The sequence below is a fragment of the Onychostruthus taczanowskii genome, unplaced genomic scaffold (genome assembly GCF_017590055.1).
Source record: "Onychostruthus taczanowskii isolate IOZ18803 unplaced genomic scaffold, ASM1759005v1 scaffold10, whole genome shotgun sequence".
In the NCBI taxonomy this organism is placed as follows: Eukaryota; Metazoa; Chordata; class Aves; order Passeriformes; family Passeridae; genus Onychostruthus; species Onychostruthus taczanowskii.
In genome coordinates this window covers 12,799,604-12,816,290 of record NW_024496526.1, presented here as the reverse complement: position 1 = coordinate 12,816,290, position 16,687 = coordinate 12,799,604, and the positions used below count along the sequence as shown (strand labels likewise).

Below are 16,687 nucleotides of genomic sequence, written 5' to 3'. Positions count from 1 at the left end.
GAAGTCTGTCCTGATCTGACTTTGGTGCAAAATTCAAAGCAGGCAAAGCTCTCACAGCGCCAAGCCTGGCTTTATTTGCACAGACCCAGGGCCTCACGTGGGGATGGCACAGGGAGTTACTCACTGTGGAGATGCCAAGCAATAACTCTGTCCTGGAACACATTTGCTGATTAGGCTATGGAAAATAAGGGAAACAACACAGCATCTGGTATTCCTGAGTGCCCCTGAAGTTATTGCAGAGAAACTTATAAAAACTGTATGATCTCATTTTAATGGAAAATAGAAGTTTGGGGATATTTCCCAAAAAGCCTTTTCAAAGGAAACAATAATGCACTTCTCCATTTTCACCTCCAGATTTTAAATTGTAAACATAAACATACGTACACTTGACAGCAAGATTGACCATTTGCAGCAATGCTTTCCTCTTTGCTGTTATTTTTCCCTATCCAAAACCGCTTAGTATAAAAACACCGCAATACCTTCCTACAATTTAGCAAATGCTCATGGAAAAAAGTATTCATTTCAGAAGATGAAAGATAGAAGTTTGGGAAAATAATTTGACATAAGCAGTATATTTCTATTACAGTGGGAAATGTCTTTTAAGTGCATATTACTCTTACTGTCACAGAGGAGCCAGTGTTCAGTTTTTATCTTTTGCTATTCACCAGTAATAGAACAGTTTTAAACATTTTACTATTAAATGTCACCGTAAGAGCTAAATGTTTTAATATCCAAAATACCATGTTCTTTTCTGACAGTTCAGATGCATCTCAGGATGTGCAAAGGCCAGATGGAAAGTGTTCTATTCACACGGACACGCTTGCTCTAAGTGCTACACAAACCACGCTGAAATAAAGCAAAAAATGCTTGAATGTCACCGTGCTTGGCACAGCACTGGGGCACCTGGAGGCTTTATGCAGCCATCACCCTACAGGAAAGGCAATCACATTTAATGTACTTGAAAAAGAGTGGTACATTTCCCCCCGGGTTTTGTACCCCCCTTACAAAGGGGGACAAAGAAATCACAATCCCAGGTTGTTCCAAGCCCCATCCAAGCTGGCCTTGGACACTTCCAAGGATGGAGCAGCCACAGCTTCTCTGGGCACCCTGTGCCAATGTCTCATCATCTTCATAGCTAATAATTTCTTCCTAACACCTTATTTAAACTTATCTAAATCTATGTAGTTGTCCAGACAAAGATGATTTGGGTTTATTCCTCCTTTTTTTTCCTTTTTTTTCCCCCATGGATATATACTTGGAATTTCAGCTAAGTACATGCTGATTTGCAATTTTTCTAAACCTTATCCAATCAAAACTAAATTTAGCTTAATGACATTCTCAGCATATACAGTATGGATCTAAAATACACTTGTAATTCCTCTATTCTCAGGAAGGTCAAATCCTAAAGTTATATAACACATTAGTAAAAATTTCATCATTAAATACCAAATATATTTATTTCTTCAATGATATTTATGTCAAAATGGTTTATCTAACAACACCTTCTTGGAGTTTGTCTTTTTCAATACAATTAGAAAATGTGTGAGGGCTTTCATTATCTTTTTGGATGGCAAAGTTCATATTCCATGGCCTGGTGACAATCACAAGAGGTGATGAGGTCTTTAACACAATAACTGCATTTAAATTATGTGGCTTCCCAAGAATTAGTCCTTCATTTAGCTTTCCATTTCCATAGCCCATTTTCCAGCTTTAAGAACAAAATGTGGTGCATAAAGGTTCTCTTCCCTCGTAACAATACTTAAAATAAAAGATGCTTTGTTTCAGGTCTCGTTAGCTTCATTTTGCTTTTTCCTTGGAATAACCTTGCTTAGCCTCATATCCTTCATAAAAGACAAAACTCTGCCAGTGAAGTGAGCCAAAGTACAACATTTTTCACTGTATTCACTTCCCACACACAAGGGAAGATATTTTTCCTTCTGTGAGGTGCCTTTTTTTTTTTTTTTCAGAGGCATGAGGTGCCTCTGGAACACGTTTCTTGCTCTTCTCCTGCCACAGAGTTTCTCCTTTGAGTGTCAGTGGTCACCCTGTCCCTTCTGGGATGATTTTGTCCCTTCAGTGATCATCCTGTCCCTTCAGTGATCTTCCTCCTCCTCTTTTGAGTTTGCCATAAGCAATTACCTCTTATTAGAGGGTTACAAAAGAATTCTCAGGTACCTGCTTTAGATCCTAGATTTAAATTCCCAGGCTCCCTGTACAATAAAGTTTTTAGATTCAAAATTAATAACATTTGAAAAACAGGCATGCTTTCAGCAAACAGCCTCTTTCAGGAGCTGCAGTTCTTTCCACACTCATCCTCTTCCTCCCACAGAATTACATTGCATACTGTCATAAGTCAAGAAATCTTTACCTAATTTGCTGCTTTGTCTGCAGAGCTCATGCTACTCATTAAATATTAACTTTTTTTGCTTAAATGTTTGCCATTTTGCTGACAAATCCACACACAGCTCTTTTCTATAAGAAACACTTAATCTCTGTCTTATTGTGAGTTCTGACACCTGTTGAAGCTTACTGACCATCCACAAGGCAGATTTTTAGGTCCTGAGTTGTAACTGCATTTGTACTTCATCCGTCACTAGCCTTCAAAACATGTACTTAAAAACGTGCATGCTCAGACGTTAAATATGATTATGTTAAAACCATTCCCTTGCAGAATTCATACAGCTGCTCATTAGTGCTGTGTTGCTAATGGGATAGCTACTGCTATCCTGCAGTGTTTTCCTCAGCCAAATTACTCACTGGATTAATAAAATGGGATGGGGAAAGGAGTAACCTGTGCTGTGCTCACAGCCACTGAGAATTTCATATTTGAACCGTATTTTTTCACTCTTGCAGCTCAGTGTGAGCCCCCGTGTGAGCATGGAGGAACTTGTCTGCCTCACAACACCTGTTCTTGTGCTTATGGATTTGTAGGGCCTCGGTGTGAAACAAGTATGTATGAACTCACTCAGGCTTTCTTCATCATATGTTTCAATTAGCAGAAAATTACAAGAGAAAAAAAAAAAAAACCACCACCAAAAAAGCCCTTTTTTTTCCCTATATTTCCCCTTAAAATCATTATTGAATACAAAGGATTCAAGCAATACAGTAGCTATTTCAGAGCATATATTTACCAGCAGCATTGCTGTATTATGTAAAAATATGCACATCTAAATCAACATTTTCTACATAAAATTGCTTCTGGAAAAACAAACAAAAAAGAAGAGGAAACAAGTGCATGTTATTTATAGTAATATTTAGGAAATTTAAGATTGTGAGTGAACATAGTAATGCTAATTTTGAGAACACAAAAGACCAGCCATACTTATTAGGAGTAATGCTACTCTGCAATACAAATTTAAAAAGAGCTTCAATACAGAAAATATCTGAAAATCAGCCTTCAAACCCTTCTATATCAGCAAAACACATGCACTTCCATCATTACAGACCTCACTGCTCATTTAAATATCAGGCTGCCCTTGAGAGGAATATAATTTTATCTATGAAACTGAGTAGCTGGAATACTTAAAAAGAAAAGAATTTTAGGTGTACGGCTTCTAATAGAGAGAGCAAATCAAGGAAAGGGACAGCTCCCACCCTCAGTTTACCTCCAGGACTAATACTATCAGTTATTGGCTGTAATAGGGCAACTTTAGGATCTGCACTGGAGTTAGTGATGAGATATTTTGGTTTTTTGCGTGTTTTGCAGTGGTGTGCAGCAGGCACTGTCACAACGGGGGCGTGTGTGTGTCACCAGACGAGTGCCAGTGCAGGCACGGCTGGAGCAGCCCCTCTTGTGAGACAGGTGAGTGCTTGGCAGGGCCTGATCCTGTGCCCAAAAGTGCCCAAAATCCCTGAGGTTCCCCCACACCTCGGTGCTCAGACTGGGAATTGCTGCTTAAGGAATTAAAGCCCAAGAAGAGGAGCCCAAGTAAGAATTAAAGCTTAAGAAGAGGAGACCAAGTACAGGGCAAAACCTCAGAAAGGCTTGAGTTTATGTAACTGTTCATAAGTTTAGATGTTTATGTAAGTATTCCTAAGTTTAAATGTTTACCTAAATCTCAGGGCTTTACAGAGGGAACCTACAAACAGAATCTATTTGCAGTTTTTAAGCTTGTGTTATTCTGGAGCTAGTTCTTATCACGCTGTGCTGCCAGAATTCACACCGCTCCTCCTGCCTGCATCTCTCGCTTGCAGAGCACCCGCAAAAAGCATCCACAGGAGTGGGGGAGCTCAGGAAAAAGCCACCTCCACCCACCAGTACAAAATGACAAGGTGTGGACTGGAATTAGGTACTTATTTCTAGTCAGGGCTCAAAGTTTTAAACAGACACAGCTCAGACCCCCCCTCTCAGGATCAAAGTCCTAAAAGCTGGGGTGGATATTTTCTCCAACGGCACAGAAACTACAGCACTCACCTGGGATAAGGCATGCAAAATAGTGAAATATTAAAAGATGAGAACTACCTGAATCAGTGCCAGACCTGAAGGCTCCAGAGGCAGTCTGCCTCTGCCACAGTGAATATTAAATGGCTGAGACACCTTCAGCCTACATTACCTTTCCTGGAAGGTGAGAGATGTCATTTTAACCTCCATCTCCTGGAGATTGCTCTTCCTGTAAGTGTTAAAATGACAGACCTACTGAGGGAACATAAATTAGCCCAGCTATGATCCCCAGGAAATGAGTGGGATTGTCACTGCTATTCTGGTTGCCACTAGCCCTGCTTTTTCTTCTCAAGGAGTTCTGCAATTTTATTTTGGGGTGGCTTTGAACAGAATCATTCCAAGAGAAGGACAGACAACAAGCAATAGTAGCAGTAACTTCCAGACCAGAATAACAGCAGCAGGATATTTTTGTCTGCTGACAGCTTTGGTGAAAGGCTGCCAGACTCACCTCTCTGGCACAGTTTGGAGTGCACTGCACAGAATATTTTGAGGGCACTGCTGGGGTTTCCCACCTCAAGTGCTATGATAGAAATGTCAGGAATACAGGTATAAAAATGAAAAAAAAAAAAAGAGGACTTTACCACTGGAAATATAAACACTGGCAGACTGACACAATTATGGACATCTATGAAGCAGCCAGGACAATGACATGACTAACCCAAATTCCCCTTAAGCAATGAATTAAATCCATTTTGACTTCATAAGTGACTGCTCCTTAGTCAGAAAAACTTCTCATATAGACAACAATTTCCCTTTTTTTTCCTCTTTCCAAATTGACATTTTATTTCTTTAGTTCATCTGACATATTTTAGTGACCCCTAATTTATTTAAGCTTAAATGCATTTATATTTTCATGGGGTATCCTGAAAGATACTGAAAGACAAAGGGAACAGAAAGAAAAAGGCTAGTTTAAAGTGTCACTCTCTTTACAATGAAAACTTTATCAGATTCCTTGCTCTTCACACACTGACTCCCCATCTAAATAAATCTGAAATTCTAATAGTTTTGTTTTTAGCAGTCTGGTACTTGCCACATAGAAATATACAAGACAGCTTTTAATTCCTAATGCCTGTTGTATCACCTAGAGTAATAACAGATACATAAAGAGGCAAAGGGAGCTCAGCCAGTGGCTTTGTTGGTGATGAATGAGCCAATGTGTTGTGGGAACTGGCATTTAAATGAGGCAGAACAAACAGGTTTTTTGGTGCACACCTATTCAAGTCCATGGAAATGCCACAATGCTCTGCTGAACGCAGACAAAGCAGCAAACAATTAATATCTCATCTCCAGGTTATCCAGGGTGTATTTTATTTGACTGCATTTACTACCTTGGGATTGTGCTTGGTGAGAATACTGGAATGGAAATAAATGAACTGTGCGAATCAAAAGAATACATGCGAAAGAAATTAAATTATTACATTAAATTATAGTCTATTTCATCTCCCAAGCTAGGCTAAAGCACCACTGAAATGCTCCCACTGTGTCGACCATGAATAAATGCTGCAGCAGAACTGATCTGCAAGGGTTGCATTAAACTTTTCACAGTATCACTAGAAATATTAATTCTAATGGCATGTGCAGCAGTAAAAGGGTGCCTACGCTGAAAAGTTCAACATTATCAGAGATTCATGAAGTTATCCTATATTCCCATCCAGCTGTGTGCAATCCTGTGTGCCTGAATGGAGGAGTCTGTGTACGGCCAAACACGTGCTCCTGTCCTTCTGGTTTCTATGGGCCACAGTGCCAGAGAGGTAAGAAAATTCTATTTATCATCTTGATAAAGGGCCCAGGCTCAAAACATAAATCTACCCATAACATTACCTACCCCCACATGAAATATATCCAGAGACTCTCCTTGTCATAACTACGTGTGCTCCTTGTTGTTATAGTCTGCCATAAATCCACTTTTTATTGTTCCTGATGGTATTGGGAAGAAGAACTTATTGGTGATGCCATTAATGGTAACTAAATAATTATTCTAAAACTACTTGAGTCAGTGATATTAATTAGCAACTATTCAGTGAAATGAGAAAGCATGGCAGTACTTTGTTCATTTTGGTACCCTGTGGGGTGTACTATACTGGTTTCAGAGCCAGGTGATAATTTACCTTCAAATGGGGCTCACAATGTCACCTACTTGACCAGCCTAAATTGTTGTGGATGGGAGATTTCTGTAGGACTTCATCAGATCCTTGCTTTAAAACATGATCCAATATTGCTCTGATTTTGAAGGCCTGTCCTAGCTCTAACAGTGTCCTGGGCTTCTCACTCACTCTGTGCTGCAGAAGACAAATGAATTTTATCCTTTAATGACCCAGTATCTCATACAAGGAAGAGAACTTGGGGCCCAGCTGGAACACCCCTGTGCTAACACCACTGGCTTCTCTTTTTTAAATATGGATCTAGTAACTCCCCCTGAATCTGGGAATATAAATGCAGCTTTATTACCAAAACAACTTCAACATTTAAAATGTTTTGCTCTTACTCTCTTTTGTTTCCCACATTCCTAAATGAATGTGGTCCTGATGTATATTTTCACAAGTGAATGATTGACACAGAAAAATCTAATTGCAAACAGAGTTTGCTGGAAATTTTTTTTAATAATGCTGGGGGTGAAGGAGAGAGTGAAAATGACTGTAGCTTAATGGTCTTGCTCTTGAACACAGAAGGTGATTTTCAGCATCTAATGATTTGAAATTTTTGCTCTCAAGTGTTCTGGTTTAGACAGACCTAAAATTTGAAAATAAGTATCCACGTTCATGGGATCTGAAATTGATGGCAGGATATAATGGATGGATGCTGAAGGAAAGCAAAGCCCTTCCTTCTGCTTGTTTGAGAAAGAGAGAAGTAACAGCATCAAGGCCAAGTTAGCAAATGTCCAACACCGATCTGTTTTCATGGGGAGAAGCCCTTGAGGAAGCCCTTTGACAGAGACTTAAAAATCTGACACCACTGGGAATATTCTGACCACTTAACTGCAAGTATCTAAGAGACCCTCAGGTGCTGGGAATCATATCCCACATTTTTGCCACAAACACAGAATCAGTCTCCATCCAGGCACCTGCCCAAATCACCCTTTGGGGAGACACCTTCCCAAAAAATGCCTCTGTGAGCTGCTCTCCCAACAAGGCACCTCAATGAGGAGCCTGTGCTTTGGCAGTGTTGATCCCCCAGGTGAGTTTGGTGCACAGAACATTTCCTTTCCTCTCCCCAGCTGTTTGCATTCCCCCCTGTAAGAATGGTGGCCACTGTGTCCGGACCAATGTCTGCTCCTGCGCCGAGGGCTACACTGGGACAAGGTGCCAGAAAAGTGAGTTAACGTTTTAAAACATTTCCCTTTGTTTTCCAGCAGTTCTCTGACTCCTAAACAACTTTTCTCCTTTTTGTGCATGTTCCACAGAACATTTAGCCTGGATTTATGCTATGATCACCTATATTTCCATCAGAGCCCATAATATACCCAAAACCAACTTGTTAATTAGAATAAGTCAAGTCAAAGTCGGGAGGAGAACATTTTGCTGGAATCCTCTCTAAATATTTCATGTGTTCAAAATGAGTAACATTTGTATTCAGAGATTAATTAATTATTTTGCATGAAAATTTTTTTGGGGAAAAAATTAAAGCAAAAGGCCAAGAAGCTGACTAAAATCCTGAAAAATATTAGAAAGTCATAGTTCCAACTTAATTAAGGTAATTGGTTAACAGCACTTTATCCTTGAATTTGTTCTTGTCACTGAAAACTCCCTTTTTTCACGTTACCATCAGTATTAATATTTGATTCTTCGATTCTTTTGGGGAAATAGGTTATTTTGGCACATTTACAGACTCAACTGCTCAACGATATCTGTCAGCCAGTGAGTTTAGGATATGTATGTAAAAACTTTTTTTGTTTTGTTTTGTTTTATTATTTCTTAATCAGTTTGAAACTGGCAAGAGGGGAGCCGTGAAAACAACCATTCTTGGCAGGAAGAATCTGTACATTTCCAGAGCATTTTATGTCTCTCACACACAGAGGGAAAAAAAGCCAGTAAAAAATTCCCTGCAGCAACAAAAGGCCTCTCATTCCCCACACTGCCGCTCTCCCCTCCTTCAGCAGAGAGGGTCGTGACGCACACTGCACAATTGAATAGTCTGTTCTGGCAGGAATGTGCTGGAGGGAGAAAAAAGGAGGAAAAAACCTTATGTTTGGCATCCTGTTTTTGAGGTTAGGGAACATTAGAGAAGTGCTGTTTCCAGCTTTAAACACCCTGCCACATCTCCAGGCAGATCAAAGGAAGCGTGCTGATGATGATTGCAGTCTAGCAAAGCACTCCCTGGAATCCTCCAAACTCCACCAACTCACAGCAGGTTCCTTTCCAAAAGTTTCTGAGGTGTTGTTGTCCATCTTGGTATAATCTTTTGCAAAAATGTTTTTTGAGGTGATGAAAACAATTTTCTTCTGTCTGATCCAAGGCTTCATTCTACTTCAATAACTGCTATTTAGTCTGGTTTATTTAGCCTAGTGTTATAAAAACTTAAATAAAGGGCCTGTAAATGTGATGAATGAAGACAAACATAATTAAGTGGAAGGAAAATGCTACTTTTTGCTGATTCTTACTGGTCACTGACTTCTAATTGGTGAAAAATGTTGAGCAATGTTTCTTTTTTCTTGCCTAAAATCAAGAGCACATGGGACAAGTATCAGGATCCATCAAAAGAAGTAGTTAATTCACAAGATTTTGTAACAAGCAGTTTATCTTAGAGCTGTATGTCTTTTTATTGTTATATAGAATAATTTCTCTCTCCTCTGTCAGAGGTTCCATTTTTTGCAGCTCCTCTGGAGCAGAAGCCTGCAGGGCACAGCAGAAGTCAGTCTCAGCTGACCTTTGCAAACTTTCCTCCCCAGAAAATGCAGAAAACCAGGGCTGCCAGCAGTGGGAGGCTGCTCTCTGTCCCATGAACCTCTCAGAGTTCAAATGCAGAACACTGAGATCCCAAATGCAGAATATCTCACCCCTTTTTAGGCATGATTTCACATAATTTTGCATCAGGCATAGACTAGATTGGGGGATTAGATAGAATATGTGGCATACACTGAAAGGCTAAAGTGTGAACACAGGCACACGTCCCGAACTCACACACATAAAAAGGAAAAAGTGGAGATTAAGTCCCTAGCATGAAAAATTCCCACTACCCAACCCCTCTTTTTCTTAAATAAAACATGTAAAAGCCACCATAATATCCATTTGAAATTCCAAATAGAGCTGAGTATCATGCAGCTCATTCTGCAGTGTCACTAGCAGTAAACATATCTGATTTTTATATTTATCAGGTTAATTTTGATAATCCTGAGGCCCCCTGGGGCAGCTGACTGTGCAGAGTTGAGACAGCCTCATGGGCTGTGTGTCTGAGTGCCCAGAAATCCAGCTGGGAGACGTTTTGTGCAGTTCTTCTGCTGACTTTCCTGGGAAGGGTATGGCAAGAAGGAATCAGGAAAAACCAGCAGATTTCTGCTTTACAGATGTTTGGTTGTGGTTTTTTTGTTGTTGTTGTTTTTGTTGGTTTTTTTTCCTGGATTTGAGCATCTTTTCTGTCAGACTTTAAGGAGTCCATGTCAGGTAGCTGAGCCCTGACTTGCACAGGAGTTGCAAGTTGCAACTCCTTCCTGAGTTGCAAGGACACTTCAGCTTGCACAGAGTTGTAAACTCCATACAAAGAGTGAGGGGGAAAAAAAGCACATATCATGATAGCAAAGCTGTGATCAGATGTGAAGTTTACTGGAGGTTTAACACTGCAACATCTCCCATTTCCAAATCACCAGGACAATGCCGGAGAGACTGCTAAAAGTGAACCTGTGGCCCAAATCACAGCTCAGTGGTGTGTCCTCTTGCTGCCAGGTGACCTCACGCTGAGTGATGTACAGGGGGCTTAGCCACAATGATGAATGTGACAATTCTGAAGAAAAAAAAATCTTTTGAAGGATTTTATCATTATTTTAATTGTTCTTTTCACTCTGAATATGAAATTGCTGTGTTCTTATGTACTTTTACTTCTAGTACTATTTCAAACACTTCTGACAGCAAAACAGCTTTATTATGTACTTACACTGAGTCTATAATCTTAGAAATTTGGGGTGGATGATTACTTGACTAATAAAACCTATCAAGAAAGAGTGAGTAAACTTAATACTAAGGCAGACAAATTGGCAGTTAATTCAATGTTGTCATTGTTTGATGCACTGATATTGTTTCCACTGCTTTTAGACATTTCTCTTTCATTCTTAATATCTCACCTGCAGGGACAGAGAAAAAAAACTTCTATTTAATTTTGGCAGCTTCAGATTCTCAATTGAAGGAGACAATAAAAACTAAAAGCCACACAACCCATCAAAGAGGTTATTTTTGAACTGAACCCAAACAGGCTATTTTTGCTTATTTTAAACACATCGAACCATGGCTTAGGGTTATCACTTTCATCCCTGTACTGTTTCGAATTTCTGCCTTATGATTTTTAGTTTCATCCTTGTACAGCTTGGAAATTCTAATATTGTCTGCATGACAGCCAAAAAGGTGCAGGACACAGTGGTGGCACCTCATCTTTTCTGTTCAGGCTCGCTCTCCTTTTCTTCCTGAGTGTGTGGAGAAAGGCATTCAGCCTGAAAGTTTGTGTTTTGTATCTAAATAAACATCACTCCAAAACCCCAAAAAGTGTGAATCAGGGAGGTGTGACTGGCTGCCAGCTGCAGTAAGTGTCTGTGATTATGCAGAGCAGACACCCACAGCCTGGGCGAGGGTGGCAGAGCTGACAGGGAAATGTGTGGCTGTGCCTCAGCAATCTACAGCCTCGTACCTCGCTCGAGAAGGATTGTTTCCAGTATGATCAGTCTTGTTGAGAGGGAAGAGGCAAATGCTGGCAGCACCTCAAAATAAAATATGTTTCTGGATCAACTTTGCATCCAAAAAACACGCTCGGGCGCTGGAGAAAAACTGTTTGTGCAGTGGTTTGAATTCCCTTTTGAAAAACACAGCTTTAACAATCCTGGGATGTCACTGCTTTTCAGGAGGCTTTAAAGCAGGGGTCTGACTGATATCTACTGCATCCTGACAAAAATTATAAACAAAGACAACACAGTAGGTTTCCTTTATTTACTATGTGTATTTTCATAGGACTGCTCTACAAACAACCTTTCAAAATGAAAGCCCATAAAAGCTGAATTTTCTTAGCAAAGGTTGGAATGAAGAGAAGGGGAGAGGAAGTGGGATTCACGGGACCACACATTTATCCTTTCCTCTGCTGTCTGCTTCTTGTGAGTGCATCTCTGAGCGAGAAAAGGCGAGCCACAGCTCCCTCTGGAGCTCATCAGCCAGCAGAGGTCAGGGGAAAACAGCATCCTCCTCCTGCCTTTCCCAGCACACCAGGCACACCTGGAGCCTGACCTCAGCCCTTCTTTTGGCACTACCTATGGCCATGCAACACAGCCAGAGACATGGGGTTTGCTCCCCATGTAAAACTGAGAGCGAGTTTCTGTGTGCATCTGTTTCCTTGTGTTGGGCTCAATCCTGACGACTTTGTACCACATAAATCATCCCACTGACACTGGGGCTTTGCAGATTGGATCTCAGAGTTAGGAGATAACTATCTCTCCATTTCAGTAATTCCTGCAGCCAGGATTTATAGGCAATTCACAGTGTGCAATATAACTCACAGTCATTCCTCCAGCTCTGCTTGCTCCTCTTTCCTCCTCCTTTCTTTTCCCTTCCTGGTAGCATGAGGACTTTCCTTGCATGAGAGCTAGACGCAAACTAATTGGAAATGCGAACACTGGGTTTCAAAGGCAGCTTTTTGCTAAGCAATGTCATATTGTGAAAGTCACTGATTTCCCACATTCCACCCTTCCCATGTAATGTTTCTGTGCATTACTGCCTCGCCAGCTGCATAAGCAGGAAGTTTTACTGCTCAACAAATCAGACTCCCACCGAGTTGTCATCTTGACACTGTGTGATATATTCCCCAGAATGTCTTCACTGAGTAGCCAGATTGACTTAAGCTATCAAAAAACAGCCAGTTTGCAAGCCAAAGGTCCAGCAAACCCTCCCACACAAACAAGCAGGGAACAAACCACATATCTCATCCAAATGGATGGAGGAACCATTTACACCAGACTTGCTTTTCATACAGTAAGGATGTGCTTAAAAGCAACAAGTGTCTGCCTAAGATTCCTGGACAGCAAATATGCTTGAACAGTGGGTGCTTGGAAGGAAATGAGCAGCTGCTTATTGTCGCATTCACATTCTCTGGAAAAATCCCTTCGCCCAGGATTTTTCTCCTGGAAGTTGAGACGCCTCAGAGAAAAAAGGAAAACAATTATTATCTCATTTGCTTCTCCTCTGTTTTGCTCATGTGGAGTGAGTCTGGAGATTGTTTACCCACAGGTGATTGTTTCATTGGATTCTGGTGTGAGTAGTTTTCACTTTTTGGCCAATCAGGACCAAGTTGTGTTAGGACTCTGGAAAGAGCCATGAGTTTTCATTATTATCTTTTCAGCATTCTGTAAATATCCTTTCTGTATTCTTTAGTATAGTTTAGTATAGTATTCTTTAAGATAATATAGTTTCATAAAATAATAAGTTAGCCTTCTGAGAACATGGAGTCAGATTCATCATTCCTTCCTTCATCGGGGCACTCTGCAAACACAATAGCTTATGGCAAAGAGACCTGTAACTTCCTGTTCAAAGCTACAAGAGTACAAAGGTTTGTGGGCTGGCTTATCCCCTGGTTGGTGCCCAGTCTGGAGACACAGGAAAAGGAAACACTGGTCTCAGTTTTTACTTGATTTTCCAGTCTGTGTAACATAATAGGTTCATATTAGATGCCATCTTCCTCCCCTGGGCAGGAAATACAACAGAAGATGAACAAAAAAAAAAATCAGGCTACTGCTGTCTTTCCTATTCAGCTGAACAAAACATGATCCATGCATCTTGCCTGGGGGGAACAGGGAGAGCTGTGACTTCCAACAGGCGACAGTGACTCACAGCACAACCTGGTTTTGGTGTGCTCTCAGAGCACTGCTCCTCACTGCTCACCCTTAGTAAGGATTTGTGACAAAACCATTAGTCGACCTTTCTTAAAAACTAATTGTTTTCATATATATGTAGCTGATGCATTTATTTTAATAGGGGGTTTGAGCACATGCATCTGTCTAAATTTATTTTTTAGAAAGGGAACAAGAATAAATCTGGGTAAGAACAGAATATATTTCCTAAATAAGTCCAGAAGCATTATTAAATTTTTTATTCATTCCATAAGCAGAACATTCCCAGACTGCAGCATGAATTTTACTAGAGTAGACTATCTAAATTTTAATATTCTTTACATATATCTTAAATGCACTGAAGAAATGTACCAGATCTGCTGCTGTATGTAAAAGCATGCCTAAAGCAAAATAAAAGTGATTCCTGAATTACTGCATCTCTCTTTGCAGTGGGCTTCTGTGTGACAAAAAGTGCTCTTTGCCCACTAATTGTTTTAAGAAACAACATTTTAGGGATCTATTTTTTGACTAAAATATTTTTAAAATGTCTCTTAAAAAAGGAGCAATGGGTCTATCACTTGAAAAGCCCAGAGGACAGATGGTCATGGAGATTAATGTTGTCTGTTTATCTACAAAAAGACACAGGCAAGACAATCCTCTCCAGCACTGATTTCCATGTAAGCTCAAGCTTATTTCTGAGGCAGATAATAGCAGGGTGATGGAGAGATGCAGTGCCAGTGCAGGCAGAAGTCCTGTTCCAAACTTCCTGACCAGGTCCTCACTTTTTGGCTGGGTCATCAGCCAGACCCCTGCACCCTGTGGCTGCTCTCCTTGTCTTGGGACTTGAATCTCCCTTTTCTTTTGCACAGGTGAAAATGAACCAAATTGCACCAAGCACAGGCAGTGCCTTAGCCTGCTCAGGGCAAGGAGAATGTGCCCAAATGGCCTAAATTGCTGGCCATCCTGAAGCACAGAGCTGCAAAAACAATCAACAGAGGAGAAACTGTGTGTGAGTCCTCTTTCACTTCTCATTCAGGCATGACAAGGAAGCAGCTCAGCAGAACAATTTATATGCAGGCTGGAATGGTTCACTGACCTAATAAAACACAGAGCATTCTTCAATGAAGAGAAAATGTTACCAGACTCAAGCCCCTAACAAGTTGGGAATATGACCTGTGCTGAGAGTATACTTTGCAATTCCCCACATTAATTATTCACTAACAGTTGCAAAGATGAGAATAAAGCAGACCTAAAGTCTTTTTCAAATTAATAGTGTTGCAATCAGACTAAAACCAGTCCGTAAATGAGAAAAAGGATTTACTAATGGTTTCAAAATCTCACAGTTCCTGGCAGAATATTCCCCAAACATCCAAATGTGCACCTACACATACTTATTTTGTTTATGGTGGTTTCATTCTGCAAGATGCTGAAGTATTCCTCATTTATCCCAACATGATATTATTGCATGTCCAGAGTTTCACCTGATGGCAGACAATAGGCAAAATGAAGATCATGAGACCAAGACAGAGACGTTTCAGAAAAGGGGAGTGGGGAGGCCCCTGCCTGTATTGCAGTGACAATCCCCCACTGGTTCCCTGAGGTTTAGGAGCCTTGCCTACCACTTACTCCCAGGGCATCTTTTGGAGGTAGAGATGGAGAGATCAGAATCCTCCTTAGCTGACTGAAAATGTTATCAGCTGCTGAGATAACGGGACAGCAAACAGGATTGCAGTGCATCACACACTGACTCTGGGAGCGCAGTCTAGAGCTCAGTAGTTTTTCCATATAGTAGTAATTATTTTTCTCATTTTTACTGAACTAATAACTAAATTAGATTTATTTCCTGCTTTAATATCTCTAAAAGGCCCCATAAGTATATCACAGTACACATCAGCATGAAGACCCAGACATAATTAGGCAAAGCACTGACATTGCAATGCTATCTATATGGTTTGCAATTTTTCTGACCATTTTTTTCTTCTGAAATGTGTGCTAGGTCATGCAAACTAACTCTTATTGTTGGAGCTCTGTAGTAAAGTGAATATATTAGGAATGCAAACTGTCACCACAACCATCACAATTACATTTACAGCTCCCTCTGTGTCTTGTAGTAATTTGTTCTCCCGCATTGCATCCCTCAGAGGTTTCTACCAGATTATTTTTTATTATTCAGAAAGGTAATTTATTGAAGAAGTGCTTTGCATCTCTGTCAGAGGTACATGAAGCGAGAAATAGGGTGAGCAAACCTCAAAATGATTGGTAGCTTGATATGGATAAGGATCTAAATTTTCAAGCATTGCACAAAATTTGGAATTTTATTACATGACAAGTATTCTTTCTCCCTAAAATTTAATCTGTGGCTGTAATTACTGGCATTCAGTGGATCACACATTTGAGGTTACTCAGATAGAGCTTGCAGAGAAAGTTGTTTATTTACAAACCCAAATCAACACAGATGAGGAATTTCAGATAAAATCAAGCTGTGGGAGAACATATGTGCCTAAAACTCAACATGGGCAAAACTATTTCCTCACTGCCCTTGGAAGCAGAAAAAGGGGACTGGAAATTGCTGGTGTCCCGAATCCATAACGTGTTTTTCAGAGCTGTGTGCATTTGGGACCTTCACAGCAGCAGAGATATTGGTCCATCCATCTCACTAATGATCTGTTGAGCATCAGTTATACCCTCTAAAGGGTGAATGACATTTTTCTACCTCCACTAGTTTATGCCAGTAGAATCCAAACAATGGTGTCTTTTGTTAGAAACATTTTTTTGGCCACAACACACCCATTTGGGGATTTTTTTTTCTTATTTCTAATTTTTTATTTTAAAGGATTGAAAATCACTCAGCGAGATGAAATCTTTATTTGGAGCCTAGAAGAATCCAAAGAGCTGTTCCCTTTCTGCAGTCAGGATAATGTTTCATCTGAGCAGTGCTTCTTGGGTGCATAAAGAGAAATGGAGAGCCTTCCTCCAGTGGAACAATTGAACTGTGCTATTTTGTGAAACTGCTGGTGTGACCTTCCAGTTTGTGTCCTGTGAGAAGGACCAGCAACAGTGTCATGATCATGCCATTCCTGGCACAGAGCCTCTCCGTGTTCATTTTGTTTTATCAATAGGTGATATACTTTACCTACAAACACTTGAAAGGGCCAGAAGTGCCAGCTTTAGCACAAAATCCACTTATTTCACATTTACTGGCTTCATTTTTGTGCACAGCTCGAGTTCTGTCCAGC

At 40.4% G+C, this 16,687-nt stretch overlaps 1 protein-coding gene across 1 annotated transcript in view; it reads left to right on the top strand.

Annotated features, from left to right (window-relative positions):
- LOC121336300 (von Willebrand factor D and EGF domain-containing protein-like) overlaps positions 1-16,687 on the top strand; it is a 165,807-nt gene that overhangs the window by 135,551 nt on the left and 13,569 nt on the right. Inside the window, 4 exon segments of the mRNA XM_041405320.1 lie at positions 2,854-2,949; positions 3,707-3,802; positions 6,097-6,192; positions 7,656-7,751. Coding sequence (XP_041261254.1) covers positions 2,854-2,949; positions 3,707-3,802; positions 6,097-6,192; positions 7,656-7,751 — 384 coding nt within the window.